The 17,233-nt window shown below is 58.3% G+C and overlaps 1 protein-coding gene across 1 annotated transcript in view; it reads left to right on the top strand.

The window, feature by feature from the left end:
- The window catches only part of LOC133340739 (protein sidekick-2-like), a 166,214-nt gene that overhangs the window by 53,270 nt on the left and 95,711 nt on the right, over window positions 1–17,233 (top strand). Inside the window, exons 3-4 of the mRNA XM_061549129.1 lie at window positions 9,352–9,458; window positions 12,506–12,656. Of these exons, the coding sequence (XP_061405113.1) occupies window positions 9,352–9,458; window positions 12,506–12,656 (258 nt within the window). The remainder of the gene's footprint in view (window positions 1–9,351; window positions 9,459–12,505; window positions 12,657–17,233) is intronic.

The following is a 17,233-nucleotide window of genomic DNA, read 5'->3' as shown; positions in this document are numbered from 1 at the left end:
TATTCTACCAGGTAAGGCCCACTGAGCTATGTAGTAGCTATTATTCAGAGGCGAACTGGCTAGCACAAAAGATAGCCCAGCGAAATGCCTCATCATCGTCGTCAACATCATCACGTGGACATCTAAAGCGAGCAGCCAAACGCTCCGAAACGCGCGTTGTCGATTCTAAATGTGGAGGGGGGACCGCCGGAGAATAAAAATCCACGCGACCACGGGGAGAGAGAGAGCGCGAGAGAGAGAGACACGCAAACTCCGACTATACAGCGGACGTCAGAATCGCGATCGAACCCACGACCTCGTGTCTCGCAGGCGAGGCAGTTAACAGCTCGCCGCCAGGGCCGTCTGATAACGCGTTCCGGTCGCAGACTGCCCCCTGTGTGGTGGTAGGGGGGGCAGGGAGGGGGGGCAAATAAAATTGCTGGGATTGTGGACGTGCCATCAACAAGAGAGAGGTGTAGAGGAGGGGGGGGCTGGAGTGGGGGGGTGGAGTGGGGTGGTGGCCGTGGCTTGTATCGTCCTCTCGGGGTGGTGGTGGTTGGGGGTGGACATTGTGAGCCTCTCCCCCCTCCCACCCCCCAAATGGCCTCCAGTCGCCTTGAAAAATGAAATCCATCGCGGGGGACTTAAGTCACCTCCTGCCCCGCCCCCCTAACCCCCGTCCCCCCTCCCCCTACGCCCTCTCACACCTCCCTTCTCGTGCCCCTGGGCAGTGTAATTTAAGCTCCTGCCCTTTTCATCCGCTGGACCCCCCCCCCTCTCTCTTACCCCCCCCCCCTTCTCCCCCCCCCCCCCCCCCACCGCGCCGTCTCTCCCATCCCATTCATGCGTGGGCGGCAGAAGTGGGGGGGGGGGCGGGTAGAGAGTAGGAGGAGAGGGGGGGGTGCATGTAGAGGAGGGGGGGGGCTGCGGGAGGGGTGCGAGTAGAGGGGGGGGGTGCGTGTGGGGTGCTGAGAGAGAAGGGGGGGGGCTGCGTGAGGGGTACTGAGAGAGGAGGTGCATGGAGGAGGAGGAGGAGGGGGGGGAAGGATCCGGGAGCGAATCGCTAATGGCTGCAATCTGCTCACAATTGACCGAGAGAAGAGTGCGGAGGCTGGGCGAGACCCTAACGAGGCCCGCAATTTGAGCGCCGAGGATGAGGCTGATGCTGAAATTGAGGCTCATTTTGGAAGAGGCGAGCGAGGTGCTAGCGGCTTCTCTCCCCCCCCCCCCCCCGTCATCAAGCAGCCCCCTTTCTTGCCGGGGTCTACGGAGCAGAGCGCCCGAGTCACGCCCAGAGAGATGCGACTGAGAGAGGGATGGGAGAGGGAGCGGGAAGAGAAACGCGAGGCAAAGGAGGAGAACGGTGGGAGCCGCCGGAGTGACGTGGCGAGAGCAGAGGCTACAAGAGGGAGTAGGAGCGAGAGAGTTTCCATAAGGCAAGGCATTAAGAAGAAAAAACGAAATTATGAACGAAGCAAAGTGCCGACTACACCGAGCATCTTCTTGTTTCCTCTGATCGTTAAAAAAGAGAGAGATGAGAGATGGACGGGGAGGAGGGGGTGGGAGAGGAGAGAGGACAGTTATGAGCTACCCGTCGGAGGCCGTTGGACTGCGAGTAGGGCTGCGTGCAGAACGAGAGAGAGCGAGAGAGTGAGCGAGAGGTGGGGGTTTACATAAAGCAAAGTTTAAAAAAAAATTACGAAATGATGAACGAAGCAATGTGCCGACTACACCGAGCATCTTCTTGTTTCCACTGATCGTAAAAAAAGAGGGAGGGAGCAGAAGACAGAGGCGAGGAAGAGAGAGGAGAGGGAGGGGACTGGAGGAGTGAGTAGGGCAGAGAAGATGGAAGGATGAAAAGAGAGGGGGGAAGAGCGGGTAGCAGGAGCAGGTGGAGAGGCAGGCAGCAGAAGGGAGGACAGAACGGAGGGCAGAGGAGAGGTGTGACGAGGAGAGGCGAGTAAGGGAGGGAGGAGAGTGCAGGAGGGCTCAGAGGGAGGCGGAGGGAGAGGTGAAAGAGGCCGACATGAGCGCAGTTTGATTGATGGCTTCGCACTGCACCGAACCCGTGTCGCTGACCCGGCACCAGCTCGGAACTACACCAGCCCCATCACCAGCATCATCATCACCAGCATCATCATCGTCACCAGCACCATCAACAGCACCATCACCATCATTATCATCACCAGCCCCAGCACCATCACCAGCACCATCATCACCAACCCCATCACCAGCATCATCATCACCAGCATCATCATCGTCACCAGCACCATCAACAGCACCATCACCATCATTATCATCACCAGCCCCATCACCAGCATCATCATCATCATCATCACCAGCACCATCACTAGCACCATCACCAGCACCATCATCAGCACCAGCACCATCATCACCAGCCCCATCACCAGCATCATCATCATCATTCATCATCAGCACCCATCATCAGCACCATCATCAGCACCATCACCAGCATCATCATCACCAGTACCATCATCAGCACCCATCATCAGCACCATCACCAGCACCATCACCAGCAGCGCCGACGCATTTTGGCGGGACTCCAGTCGGACGTGGCCTGTGAACGCTGGTCACGTGCGACATGGGAATGCTCCAAACACAGAATGCAGCACCTTGACTATCAGCAGCACCACCATCGACACCACCACCACCAGCACAAGCAGCAGCAGCAGCAGCAGCGCCGTCACGATCACGGCCAGCATCAGCACCGTGAGACAATCACATCAGCACCACCATCGACACCACCACCACCAGCAGCACACGCAGCAGCAGCAGCGCCGTCACGATCACGGCCAGCATCAGCACCGTGAGACAATCACATCAGCACCACCATCACTGTCACACACCACCAGCAGCAGCAGCACCATCACTGTCACACACCAGCAGCAGCAGCAGCACCATCACTGTCACACACCACCAGCAGCAGCAGCACCATCACTGTCACACACCACCAGCAGCAGCAGCACCATCACTGTCACACACCAGCAGCAGCAGCACCACCATCACTGTCACACACCAGCAGCAGCAGCAGCACCATCACTGTCACACACCACCAGCAGCAGCAGCACCATCACTGTCACACACCAGCAGCAGCAGCAGCAGCACCACCATCACTGTCACACACCAGCAGCTCCATCATCACCCAGCAGCAACATCACCGCCATTGTCTGCAGGCCCTCCGCCCACACCCCCCACCTACTTTTGGGCTCCTTAGCTGATTGAGTCCCCTGGTGGGGGCAGCAGGGGTGGGAGTGGGGGTCACGAACCACTCTGGGGGGGGGGGGGTGGGCTCCCCCTCTACTGGGGGTCACGGTGTTATCCTGACCCCACCCCCCACGCCTCCAATCCCCTGATGGGGGGTGGGGGGGAGATGAGACTCAGCCGAGGAGGAAGTCAGCCAGGGTCAAGAGGTCGTCACGGCCAAGGCCACCAATCAGCGTCACGACCGCCACGCCTCGCGGTCGCTTCCTTCCCTCTGCTAGATTCCGAAGCTGTTGCGAACGCAGCGCGGGGAATTGCCGTATTGCTACCTAAGGCGCCGTTGGTTAGCCAAGGTATATCGACAGCTGAGTTGTGTTGATAACCTAATGTATGTTGGCACCTAATGTGTGTTGACACCTAATGTGTGTTAATACCTAATGCCTGTCGGTACCGAATGCCTGTCGGTAGGCTTAGGTATTGTTGCCGACCGCCGATGAAGGTATTGTTGGGGAGATGGCCGGGGTGAGAATTATTATTATTATTATTCGAAGGGGCGGGGTGGAGGGTGAGCGGGCGGGTGGGGGGTGGAATTAGCGCCACTATAACTCGGCTCGCTCCGCAATCTCCATGGAAATTGGGGGGGAGGGGAGTGGAGTGGAGGAGGGAGGGGAGTGGAGTGGAGGAGGGAGGGGGATGGAGGAGGGAGGGGGTGGAGGGGGAGGGGGTGGAGGAGAGAGGGGGTGGAGGAGGGAGGGGGTGGAGGAGGGAGGGGATGGAGGAGGGAGGGGGTGGAGGAGGGAGGGGGTGGAGGGGGAGGGGTAGAGGAGGGAGGGGGTGGAGGGGGGAGGGGGTGAAGGAGGGAGGGGTGGAGGAGGGAGGGGGTGGAGGAGGGAGGGGGTGGAGGAGGGAGGGGAGTGGAGTGGAGGGGGGAGGGGGTGAAGGAGGGAGGGGTGGAGGAGGGAGGGGGTGGAGGAGGGAGGGGGTGGAGGAGGGAGGGGAGTGGAGTGGAGGAGGGAGGGGGATGGAGGAGGGAGGGGGTGGAGGGGGAGGGGGTGGAGGAGGGAGGGGGTGAAGGGGGGAGGGGGTGGAGGAGGGAGGGGTGGAGGAGGGAGGGAGGTGGAGGAGGGAGGGAGATGGAGGAGGGAGGGAGATGGAGGTGGAGGAGGGAGGGAGGTGGAAGAGGGAGGGGTGGAGGAGGGAAGGAGGTGGAGGGGTGGAGGGAGGGGATGGATGAGGGAGGTGGAGGGGTGGAGGGAGGGGGATGGAGGAAGGAGGAGGAGTGGAGGAGGGAGGGGGTGGAGGAGGGAGGGGGTGGAGGAGGGAGGGGGTGGAGGAGGGAAGGAGGTGGAGGGGTGGAGGAGGGAGGGGTGGAGGAGGGAGGGGGAGGGGTGGAGGAGGGAGGGGTGGAGGAGGGAGGGGTGGAGGGAGGGGGTGGAGGGGGTTGGAGGAGGAAGTGGAAGGGGAGGGGAGTGGAGGAGGGAGGGGATGGAAGAGGGAGGGAGGTTGAGGGGGGAGGGAGGGGGGTTGGAGTTGGGAGGGGGGGGTGCCCGTGCCCTGCTCGTGACGCGGCGCTCACGATTCGTCACGGAGTGGCGGGATGCAGAGTGGAGGGAGGTGGGGTGACCGTGAGGAGCACGGCGCACTCCGCTCCCCCCACCCCCACCCCCTTTGTTGTTTGTCGTCAACTCATTTGATGGTTGGCGCCGAGAGGGCGAGCAAGACCCGCGCGTAATTGTTTAATTGCGAGTCTCTCTGTGAGTGCGTGAGTGCGTGTGTGTGTGTTTGTTCTGTGTCTCGGCGAGTGGTCGGTAATGTTGCTTCTCTTTGTTTTTTGACCGCGTGTGTACGTGTGTGTGTGTACGTGTGTGTGTGTACGTGTGTGTGTACGTGTGTGTGTGTACGTGTGTGTACGTGTGTGTGTGTACGTGTGTGTGTGTACGTGTGTACGTGTGTGTGCGTGTGTACGTGTGTGTGTGTATGTGTGTGTGTACGTGTGTGTGTGTACGTGTCTGTATGTTGTGGGGAGCGGGAGTGTGGCAGCGGTTAGCGCGCTGCGCTATGAACCTGGCGACCCAGGTTCGATTCCCGCTCACGGCTAACACCAGTGACGATTATCTGAACCGGTCCTGGGCCTCCCCTAGGTCGACTCAGCCTTAAATGAGTACCTGGTGCGGTGTGTAAACATCGCCACTAGGGAGACAAAGGCGGTCGGGCGTGGTGCTGGCCACCCACCCCCTCGTGTACCGTTCCGGCCTTCATAGGTGCTCGCTAACAGCACTTCCCCCTACAGTCTGTTCAGGCTATACGGGGGATCTTTGTCTTTGTATGTGGGGAGCGGGAGTGTGGCAGCGGTTAGCGCGCTGCGCAAAGATTCCCGCTCACGGCCAACACCAGTGAACCGATCCTGGGCCTCCCCTAGGTCGACTCAGCCTCAAATGAGTACCTGGTGTGGTGTGTAAACATCGCCACTGGGGAGACAAAGGCGGCCGGGCGTGGTGTTGGCCACCCACCCCCTCGTACCGTTCCGGCCTTTATAGGTGTTCGCTAACATCACTTTCCCCTACAGTCTGTTAAGGCTATACGGGGGATCTTTGTCTTTAGTAACAAGTGGCAGTGCAGTGTCGCAGCATTCTTAGCGTTGCGTTATTAGGCAGCGAGGTCTTTGTGTTGCTGTAAGAGCGCACAAAGGAAACAAAATGATTTAAAGCATTTTCAGATTGCATTAAATGAGCGGCGTGCACAAGTGTGTGTGTGTGTGCGCGAGTAGTGTGTGCGTGTGTGCGTGTGTGTGTGCGCGCGAGTGGGGAGCGGTAGTGTAGTGGTCAGCGCGCTGCGCTACGAACCCCGCCGCCCGAGTTCGATTCCCACTCACGGACAACACCGGCGAGGTGCTGGGCCTTCCCTAGGTCGACTCAACCTTAAATGAGTACCCGTTGTGTGTGTAGCAAGCATCGCCACTGGTGGAGACGAGGTTACCGATCGTGGCGTTACCCCCCCCCCCTGCCCCAAGGCCGTAGCCAGGGAGTCAACATTGGGGGGGATCAAATCTTCCAGGGGATCTGGGGGTCCCCCCCCCAGAAAAAATTTTAATCAGAAAACGAATTTCCTGCCATTTCCTGCGTAAAATATTTAAACATTCACTACAATAATGTCTAATAGTGTATTGTATTACATTGCTGTGGTTTGTTATGTTTCACATTTTTCTTGTTTCATTATATGTAATGGCAGAGATTAGGGATTAATAAAGTACAACCATAACCGCAATCATATAAACAGAAATCTATTTTGTAGCAATATATTGTGGGGGGGACATTTTGAGCATATTTGAATATCGGGGGGGGGGATGTGTGTGTGTGTCCCTCAATATATATTATATATACGGCCTTGCCCCCCTCCCAACTCTGTGCAGCCTTTAAATCTGTGCTCTCGTTAACTGCACCCACCCCAACAATGTACGCAAGCTCTGGGGTGGTGGGTGGGATCTTTGCCTTCCGCGTGCATCGTGAGCGAGGCGTGTTTTGATTGGCTGGCGAGGTTGCGCGTGCGGTCGCTTTCCGAGTGTCCGCGGTTTCGTGTCCACGTGCTATAGGCGGTGAGCCGTGCGGGGCTTTCAGCGTGAGAGTGTGTGGGGGTAGTAGGGGGTATTGGGGGGTAGTGGGGGGTAGTGGGGGTAGTGGGGGAGGGGGGGGGTCAAGGGAGCGGTGGCGCAGTGGTTAGCGCGCTGCGCTACGAACCTAACTGTCCCCAGGTTAGATTCCCGCTCAAGGTCACCAACAACAGTGACAGCGATTATCGCAACCAGTCGTGGGCTTCTTCTAGGTCGACTCAGCCTTAAATGAGTACCTGGTGCGGTGTTTTTCTTTGTTTAAATCGCAATTAGGGAGACGAAGGCGGCCGGGCGGCGTGCTGGACATCCACCACCTCGTGTGCTGTTCCGGCCTTCATAGGTGCTCGCTACAGGCACTTGCCTCAACAGTCTGTTAAAGGCTATACGGGTGACCTGTGTGTGTGTGTGTGTATGCATATCTGTGAATTACTCCGCCAGTCTGCTGTGTCTCTCCCGCTGTGTCTCGGCTGTCTCTGCCTGTGCCTGGCCGATTTCCCTCTCCCTGCGGGAGACCCCCCCCCCCCTCATCTGCCCCCACCTCCACCCCTCTCCAACTTCCCTCTCTCTCTCTCTCCCCCGTCTCTCTAGGCGTGCCGTCTATCTGCGGGCGCCGATTTATCAGCCCGTCTGCCTTGCTAGAGCGGGGAGGGAGGCCCATGAGTGGCTGTTAGTGCCGTCCTATCTCGCCTCTCTTCAGATTGAGATTGAGTGAGAGGATGGCGAGAGAAAGGAGTTGGAGGAAAGTGTTGGGGCGAGAGTGAGCGGAGTGAGCTGGGCGGGTGTGGGGGGGGGGTGGTGAGTGCACAAAGTCGCTTTGTTTAGGGATGTGGATGAGCGGAGTGTAAGCGTTGTGGGGAGCGGTGGCGCAGTGGTTAGCGCGCTGCGCTACGAACCCGGCGACCGCCCACGGCCACCAACACCCAGTGACGATTGTCTGAACCAGGTCCTGGGCCCTCTCCCCGAGGTCGACTCAGCCTCAAACGAGTAACCCGGCGTGTGATGTGCAATCGTCGCCGCCAGGAAGACAAAGGCGGCCGGGTGTGATGCTGGCCACCCACCGCCTCGTGTGCCGTGCTAACAGCAACTTTGCCCCAACAGTCTGTTAGAGGCTGTACTGGGGGGGGGGATCTTTGTCTTTGGCCTTGAACTCTCCCCGTGAGATGTAACGGAGCCGTCCCCGCTCGAGCTCATCTCGAGCGGAGCCACGGGGAGGGAGGGAGCCACGGGGAGGGAGCCACGGGGAGGGAGGGAGCCACGGGGAGGGAGCCACGGGGAGGGAGGGAGCCATGGGGAGGGAGGGAGCCACGGGGAGGGAGGGAGCCACGGGGAGGGAGGGAGCCACGCGGCGCGAGGAGCCACGGGGAGAGAGGGAGCCATGGGGAGGGAGGAGCCACTGGGAGGGGGGAGCCGCGCCCACGTGACACGGAGTCGGCGCGGAGAGAGCAGCAGACCCTGGGAGTGGTGGTGGGGGTGGGGGGGGTGTACACCCACGCCCTCGCCAAGCCCCCCCACCGCCCCTATATTATTTGCCCCCCTCTGCTTTGGTTCGGAGTCGTGATTGCAGCCGGCGCAGAGTCCGTGGGGGAGGGACTGATAGCCGCTGTGGTCAAGCGAAACTGGGCCAATGCGCACGTGGAATGCAAGGCAATGTAGGGGCGTCGAAAGAGCCTCTCCACGCCGTGACGGTTCCCTGGAGAGGGGGGGGGGGGGGGCGGTGGTTGTTGTGTAACCATACTTCACCATGCTGGTCAATGCAGTGGTTACGTGTGGCGGGGACAGGTGCGAGCGCCTTACCCGTGCTGGACCCGTGCTGAACCCGTGCGCGCGCCTTACCCGTGCTGAACCCGTGCTGAACCCGTGCTGGGAGGGTGGAACGCATCTAGTACCACCGCCACCGTATAGGGCGAGGGATGTCTGCGTATCACTCGGCCCACCATGAGGCTCGCTATCCGTGGGTCGGTGAATCGAACTCGAGTTGCTGGTTGCTGGTTGCTTGCTTGCTGCTTGCCGCCAGCGGGCGAAGCCCGTGAGGTTACTTGAGGTGGAAGAACATTTATCTGCCAGAAGCCATAAAAACAATAAACCGCGAAATGCAATCTCAGGCTCGCCGTCCTCCCTCCTCCCACTGTCCGTGCGACACAAAGCCGTGGCGTCATCATCTCTCGGTGCGCGCTCTTATATGGGAGACTTCTTCGCGTGATTAAATCACGGGGCTCTGATCTCTGTCATCAATCCTCCTGTCACTCCCCCCCCCCCCCCCACGTGTCACTCCCTCTCTCTCTCTCCCTCTGTGTCACTCACACGCCCCCCCCCCCCCGTTTGTCACTCACCTCCGCGTATGTCACTCACTCCCCAATCCCCCGTGTGTCATTCACTCACTCACTCCCCCACCTTGTGTCACTCCCCCCCCCTATCACTCCCCCCCCCCCCGTGTCACCCCCTCCTCCCCCCAGGTACGTGTCACACCCCCCCCCCCCACCTTGTGTCACTCCCCCCCTCGTGTCACTCCCCCTCACCCCGTGTGTCACCCCTCCTCCCCCCAGGTACGTGATCCCATCTGTGCGGCCCGAGGACGCGGGCTCCTATCAGTGCGTGGCCAGGAACAAGTTCGGGGCTCTGCTGCAGCCGCCCACGGAGGTGCAAGTCGTGTGTACGTACACACACGGGCACGCGCACGGGCACGCGCACACACACACGGGCACACACACACGTACACACACACGGGCACGCGCACACACACGGTCACACACACGGGCACGCGCACACACACACACACGGGCACGCGCACACACACACGGGCACGCGCACACACACGTACACACACACACGGGCCCGCGCACACACACACGGGCACGCGCACACGTACACACACACACACACACGGGCACGCACATACACACGTACACACACACACGGGCACGCACATACACACGTACACACACACACGGGCACGCACATACACACGTACACACACACATGGGCACACACACACGTACACACACACACACGGGCACGCACACACACACGTACACACACACACGGGCACACACACACGTACACACACACACACACGGGCACGCACACACACACGTACACACACACACGGGCACACACACACGTACACACACACGGGCACGCGCACACGTGCACGGACACGTACACGGGTACGCGCACACACACACACACAGGCACGCGCACGCACACGTACACACACACGGGCACGCGTATACACACGCGCACATACAACACACATGCGCGCGCACACACATACACACACACGGCAACACGCACACACACGGGCACGCACACACAATACACGCGCACATACACGTGTATACACACACGCGTACATACAACACACACACACGTACATACAACACACGCGCGCACACACACACGTACACAAAAACAATAGATCCCCAGTATAGCCTTGAACAGATTTCTGGGGCCAGTGCCATGAGCGAGTAGCGCCTACGATGACGGACGGTACTGCGTTATCACGAGGGTTTTGGGTGGCCAGCACCACGCCGGGCCGCCTTTGTGTCTCCCCGATGCTGATGTTACTACAGCGCGGCGGGTAATCCATTTTGAGGCTGAGTCGACCTAACGGAGGGCCCTGGACCCTCATTGGTCGCCGAGTTCGTAGCGCGCTGCGCTAACCACTGCCCCACCGCTCCCCCGCGAGCGCTCGCGCGCCCACACAATCCCGGCAGCGACGCAATCCTCGGCTCAGCGGCGCGTGTCTGCAGCCGATAAGGTGACGGAATATTACAAACACGACACCTGGACCACAAACAAACAATCCACATACACACGCTCACTCCCCCTCCCCGATCACGTGCAGACAGGCTGCTGCTGCTGCTGCTGCCTTAGCAGCGGCGTGGAGGTAGGCGCAGCGTGGTTCGGACGTTCACTCTATAATCATCATACGACTCGCACTTAACACACACACATTCCCACTTAACACACACGCACTTAACACACACGCACACTCCCACTGAACACACACACACAACACACACATTCCAATTTAACACACACGCACTTACTCACAAAGACAAATATCCCCCGTGTAGCCTTAACAGACTGTTGGAGCAAGTGCTGTTAGCGAGCACCTATGAAGGCCGCCACGGCACACGAGGGGGTGGGTGGCAATCTTTACACACCGCACTAGGTACTCATTTGAGGCTGAGTCGATCTAGGGGAGGCCCAGTACCGGTTTAGATCATCGTCACCGGTGTTTGTGAGCGGGAATCGAACTCGGGTTGTCGGGTTCGTAGCGCAGCGCGCTAACCGCTAGACTACCTCTCCCCACACAGACACACAGACACACACAGACACTGACCCTCACCGCCACGTGCATGCGGCCATGTGCATCGGCTGTAGTGGTCGTTTCAGTGCGACCACATCTCCAGGGTGGAGACGCAGCGACCCGATTCACGCGGGAGAGAGACAAAGAGAGACTGGCAGACAGACGGGACCCCAGGCAGTCTCACAGGCAAACTGTAAAACAGAAAACGATACAATTTGTTTGTATTTTACCAGGTAAGGCCCCATTGAGCTCTATCGCTTTTATTCTCAGCAGCGACCTGGCTATCACAAATGATGGCTCAACGAGGTGGGTCGACACGTGGAAATGTGCAGCATCCAAACACTCGAAACCAGCGGCCCCCAACCTTTTTGGCACCAGGGACCGGTTTCGTGGAAGACCAATTTTTTCACGGACCGGGGAGAGGGGGGGGGTCATCATTGGGTCTTTCCCCCTTTCCAAAGAAGCTCTCCAGCGACGTTTGTTTTTTTACTCATTTTGGCTACTAGGGGTTAGAGCTTGTGGGCTTACCAACACTGTGACTGAGACGAGTGCGCAGTGCGGGAAGGAGGAGCGGACGGAAGTGGTAAATAAAATAATGGCGGCGGGCCACGTGCGTACTCACCGCACTCACCTCGTGCTGTGCTGCCCGGGGGTTGGGGACCCCTGCTCTAAACGCCGTGACTGTTGTTTCTAAATGTGGAGGGAGATGGGGGGAGCAACCCGAAGGAGCCGGACGACGAGAGAGAGACGCGAAAACCTCCAAATACACCGCAGGCGTCAGGGTTGGTATCGAACCCACGACCTCCCGTGTACCAGGCGAGGTAGTTAACATCTCCTAGCCACCGCAGTGCAAAGGGAAAGGCAAGGATCGGTCTTGAGCAAGGAGGGGTCCACAGCACGGACGACACGACCAATAATAGTGGCGAATATTTGAACCGGTCCTGGCCCTCTCCTAGGTTGACTCAGCCTTAAATGAGTTCCTGGTCCGCCAAGGTTGGCTGGAATCTTTCAACAGAGAACCTTACTTTAGCGGAACACGATGGTTGCTAAATATATACCACATATGTATGTATATATAAATACACAGCAGTCGGCTAACGTTTCGGGCCATTACCCTTGTTCAGGGCAGCTACTCGCAAGCCGGGCCTGTAGGCAAGGGTTGGTGAAACACGGAGAGATGTGGGGACATTAGCAAACTCGCTTGGTCAGCTGCGGGTATTGACCCCCCCTCTCTCACCGTGTGAATGTGTGGGTGGGGTTAGTGGTGGTGGTGGTGTTGTATCCGTGGTGGTGATGGTTGTTGTTGTTGTTGACAGACCTGGGGAGGTGCAGGACGGAGGCGAGAGGCGCGTGGTGGTGGTGATGGTTGTTGTTGTTGTTGACAGACCTGGGCGAGGTGCAGGATGGGGGCGAGAGGCGCGTGGTGGTGTCGCGTGGCGGGACCCTCATCCTGGACCCCCCCCGCGTCGCCAGCCACCCCCCCGCGCAGATCACGTGGTTCCGCGAAGGTCGCAAAGTGTCAACCGGGCCCCGAGTGTGAGTACACGCGTGTGTGTGTCGGTAGCACGTGTGTGAGTGACCCACGTGTGAGCACACGCGTGAGAGTTTCTGTGTGTGTACGAACACCCCGTGTGTGAGTGCCTGTAGCGGGGAGCGGTGGCGCTGTGGTTAGCGCGCTGCGCCCGGCGGCTCCCAGTTCGATTCCGGCTCACGGCCACCAACACCAGCGAGGATTATATCCGAACCCGTTCTGAGCCTCCCCCTGACGGTTCACTCAGCCGGTGCGTCAACATCGCCACTGGGGAGACAAAGGCGGCCGGCGGTAGTGGCGGTCACCAACCCCCCCACCTCCACCTTGTGTACTGCGCCGGGAAGCTAGCCAACAGCACTTCTCCCAAAAGTATGTTAAGGCTACCTGGCGGGATCTTTGTCTCTGTGTGATCAGCTGCAAGGTAACGCGCGCTTTGTCCGGGCGCGTTCGGAATCAGCCGGAGCCGCTCTGATTCACAGACATCACACGGGAGTCTTCGAGAAGCGAGCTTCCCATTCACGCCGCTCTCACGAAGATGCGCGTCATGGAGTCGGTGATTGATGCTGCTGCTGCCTGCGTTTGCATTCGTGCACAAACAACACAACAACAACAACATTATCGTTGCGCTATAAAAGAACAGCAAATGTATAATATGCGACGGTTCCAGGCTATTGCCCTTCGTCAGAACACACCAACGTAGAGAGGCCAGATAAGTCGAGTGGTGTGCTGTGATGAAGAGAGCCGTTGCCCGAAACGTCTATCTTATACAATGCTTGTACTATATTCTTGTTAAAGGATTAAAAAGATGAAGACTCCCCCCGTATAGCCTTAACAGACTGTCGGGGCAAGCGCTGTGAACGAGCAGCACCTATAGATGTTTGCACACCGCAGCAGGAGCTCATTTGAGGCCGAGTCGACCTAAGGGATGGCTCAGGACCGATTCATAAAATCGTCACTGGTGTCGAACTTCGGTCGCCGGGTTCGCAGCGCAGTGCGCCGACCATTGCGCCACCGCTCCCCACGTGGGTTTGTTGTTTTTGTGAAAGGGGACACACGCACACACACACATTGTGCTGAGGTTTATTGGAGTGAGCGACGCTCACAACAACGTGTGGAGCGCCGGGCGGATAAAACACAGCATGTTGGCACAGTCGGGGTGGGGGGGGTTGGCACAGTTGGTGCATCTGCCAGTCATCTCCATCAACCGATGGCACCTGGGTCCGTGCCGTGACCTCCTGCCAGCAGCGAGCCTTCGACACTTCACGCGATAGCCTCAGAGTGCACCTAGCCTGGCACAAGTGACGAGGTGACGTCGCCGGCACTTAGTGGCGAATGACGCCTGTTGTTTTTGTGATGTCGATGGAGGTGCAATCTTGATTTGAAGCTTTCGTGACTGCAGGAATCCATACTCTTTGCTTCTTTCGATAAAGTCACGTAGGTAGAAAAATATAATTTTATTTTATTGATGGAGGTGCATTAAAGACACTGCGTTTCCCGTCGGGTTATTATGTGTTTCATTCGCTGTTTTCAAAGAGAAAATGAATGTTTTAATTGTCATTTACTCTAATGCCTTCCTGTCCTCTGGGTAAATTCCGTGGAACTGTGAGAGAAAAGCATTTAAAAAAAATTAGTTTAATCAGCCTTGTTATTATCGTGCAATTAAATTATAGCCTTAATTTGAAATTCTAAAAATTACAATTTTCTCCGTCTCGGGACAAATTGGAAGAAGGGAAATCTAAATACAATGTTGAAGTTTCTTTAAAGTCTGATAACAAACACACGCACACACAATTACTCTCACACACATACACAACAAAGACAAAGATCCCCCTACAGCCTTCAAAGACTGTCGGGGCAAGGGCCGTTAGCGAGCGCCTCTATGAAGATGGGTACGGCGCACGAGAGGATGGTGTTCGTCAGCACCAATCCCGGACACCTTTGTCTCCCCCCGCCCCAATGCTGATGTATAGACCGCTCCACGCGCTCATTTGAGGCTGAGTCGACTTAGGGGCAGAACCGGGTCCCGTTAGAAAAGTCGCCGCTGTTACTGGACGTGAGCGGGAATCGAACTCGGGTCGCCGGCCTCGGCACATAGCGCAGTGCGCTGGCCGCTACACGACCACTCGTGCACACAAAGACAAAGACCCCCCGTGTAGCCTTAACAGACTGTAGGGGCAAGTGCTGTTAGTGAGCACCTACGAAAGCCGGCACGGCACACGAGGGGGTTGGATGGCCTACACCACGCCCGGCCGCCTTTGTCTCCCCAGTGGCGATGTTTACACACCGCACCGGGTACTCATTTGAGGCTGAGTCGACCTCGGGGAGGCCCAAGACCGGTTCAGATAATCGTCACTGGGTGTTGGCCGTGAGCGGGAATCGAACTCGGGTCGCCGGATTCGTAGCGCAGCGCGCTAACCACTACGCCACCGCTCCTCACTCACACACACGCACACACGCGCGCGCACGCCGCTCATTTAATGCAATCTAAAAATGCTTCAAATCATTTTGTTTCCTTTGTGCGCTCTTACAACGACACAAAGGCCTCTCTGCTTAATAACGCAACGTGAAGAATGCCGCGGAATATGGAATAGCGGCAAGAGCGGGTAATTACAGCCGCCTCCAGAGACCGCGGGGGGGTCGCCCCGAACCCTCCCCTGCTCCCCAACTCTCTCTCTCTCTCTTCCCCATTCTCTCTATCTTTTTTTTTACGATCAGATGAAACAAGAAGATGCTCGGTGTAGTCGGCACTTTGCTTCGTTCATCATTTCGCGGTTTTTTTTTCCAATGCTTTGCTTTATGTGCCCCTCCCCCCCTCCCCCTTTTAAATGAAAGATTTCACAAAATATTTCACGCTCTGCTCTCCTCCTTCTTACCCCATCCCCTCTCTCTACCCACTCTCTCTCTACTCTATGCCTATGTTCGCCCAGTGTTCTATGTAATATTTGTAATTATTTTTCTGTTGCTACGACCAGTGCTGCATCTGCACCCAACCCTTCTCGCAGTCCTACGGCCTCCCACGAGTAGCTCAGATCTGCATGCAGAGCTCTCCGTCTTCTCTCTCCCTCTCTCTCTATTCCACCCTCTCCCCAACTCTCTCTTCCCCGCGCTCTTCCCCGCTCCGCTCCTCAATTCCCCACTCTCTCAATTATCCGCTCTCGCTCTCATTACCCCGCTCCCTTCTCCTATCCACCCCCCCTCTCTCTCCGTCTCCCGCTCCCCCCCCCGTGTTCCCCGCTGTAATCGCGGGAGATGCCATCCCGTACGAACTTCCCAGAGACCGTGAGCCCGGCTCCATCTGACTCCCCTTCCCCCCTTCCCCCCATGCTCCACCCTCCCTCTCCCCGCTGCTCCCATTTCCCCGAATTCTCCTTTTTCATTTTCTCTCCTCCGTCTCTCCCCCTGCCCCCGCCCCTCCGCGCCCACTCGATCTCTCCGCTCGCGCGCCGTACGTTGTTTCCCCCGATCTTCCATTCTCCCCGCACTCTCCCTGTCTCTCTCCTGCCTCCTCTGCTCTTGCCCCCAACCCCCCACCTGCTCCCTTCCACCCCCCCCCCCCCCCCCCCACACACACACGGCTCCCCCTCGGCGCTGTTATTTTATTCTGTTACTCGCACATCGCGGGCGCGAATATCGATCCCCGGGTCCACGCTGTCTCACCCGTGTCATCACCGCGGCGCTCATCTCCCCCCTCTCCCCCCTCGTCCCCCCTTCTTCTCGCTCTGCCACCTTTCCTCTCTCTCTCCGGTTCTCCACCCCCCCACCGCCCTCTCTCCCACCCTCCAGCCTGCACTCTCACCTCTTCTGCGCTCTGCCCCTCTCTCTCTCCCGCTGGCTCTGCCTTCTTCTCGCTCTCCCACCTCTTCTCTCGCTCTCCTTCCTCGTACTCTTTCACCCCCCCCCCCCCCACCAACTCTCTCCCTACCGCTCTCTCCTCCGTCGTTTTCTCATCCCAAACTCTGCCTCTGTGTCTCATCCGCTGTCGCATCCCACTCCTCCTGCCCTTCCTCGCTCACTCTCTTCCTATCTCTCCCCCCACTCTTTATCTCCCCCCCCACTCTCTATCTCCCCCCCCCCCCCACTCTCTCTCCCCCCCCCCCCACTCTCTCTTTCCCCCCACCCTCTCTCCCACCGCTGCGTAATTGACCCTGACCCCGGCCCCTCCAATCAATCACTTGCGGCCACTCCAGGAGAAGACTTGACTTTTAAACAACTTTTATTGCCGCCAGCAGCAACATTACTGGAGGTGATTCCGATATGAAATACACAAAGTCACCAGCAACACAAATAATTGCAATAAATCCACGCGCTGTGGTGCTAAATGCAGCGCGTACAACACGAAAGAAACGTCACGTGGTGGTGGTCATCGCGCACGCCACGGTGACGAGCGAGCGCTTCAGCAGGTGAACACGAGGGTGCCGTCCACGCTGGTACAAAGAGGGGCTTGTCCGGCTCCCCAGCGTTCGAAGAAGACGCGCTGCACATCACCGACATGTGTGTGGTACATGGCGTGCTCCAGCCGGAGCCGCGCCTTCAGCAGGCCCCTGAACACTGGAAGCACCACAGAGCAGCCGTCAGTGTCACC

Source organism: Lethenteron reissneri, chromosome 10 (assembly GCF_015708825.2).
Source record: "Lethenteron reissneri isolate LAM-NWPU_2019-01 chromosome 10, ASM1570882v1, whole genome shotgun sequence".
NCBI classification, from domain to species: domain Eukaryota; kingdom Metazoa; phylum Chordata; class Hyperoartia; order Petromyzontiformes; family Petromyzontidae; genus Lethenteron; species Lethenteron reissneri.
This window is presented reverse-complemented; position numbering and strand designations above follow the sequence as displayed.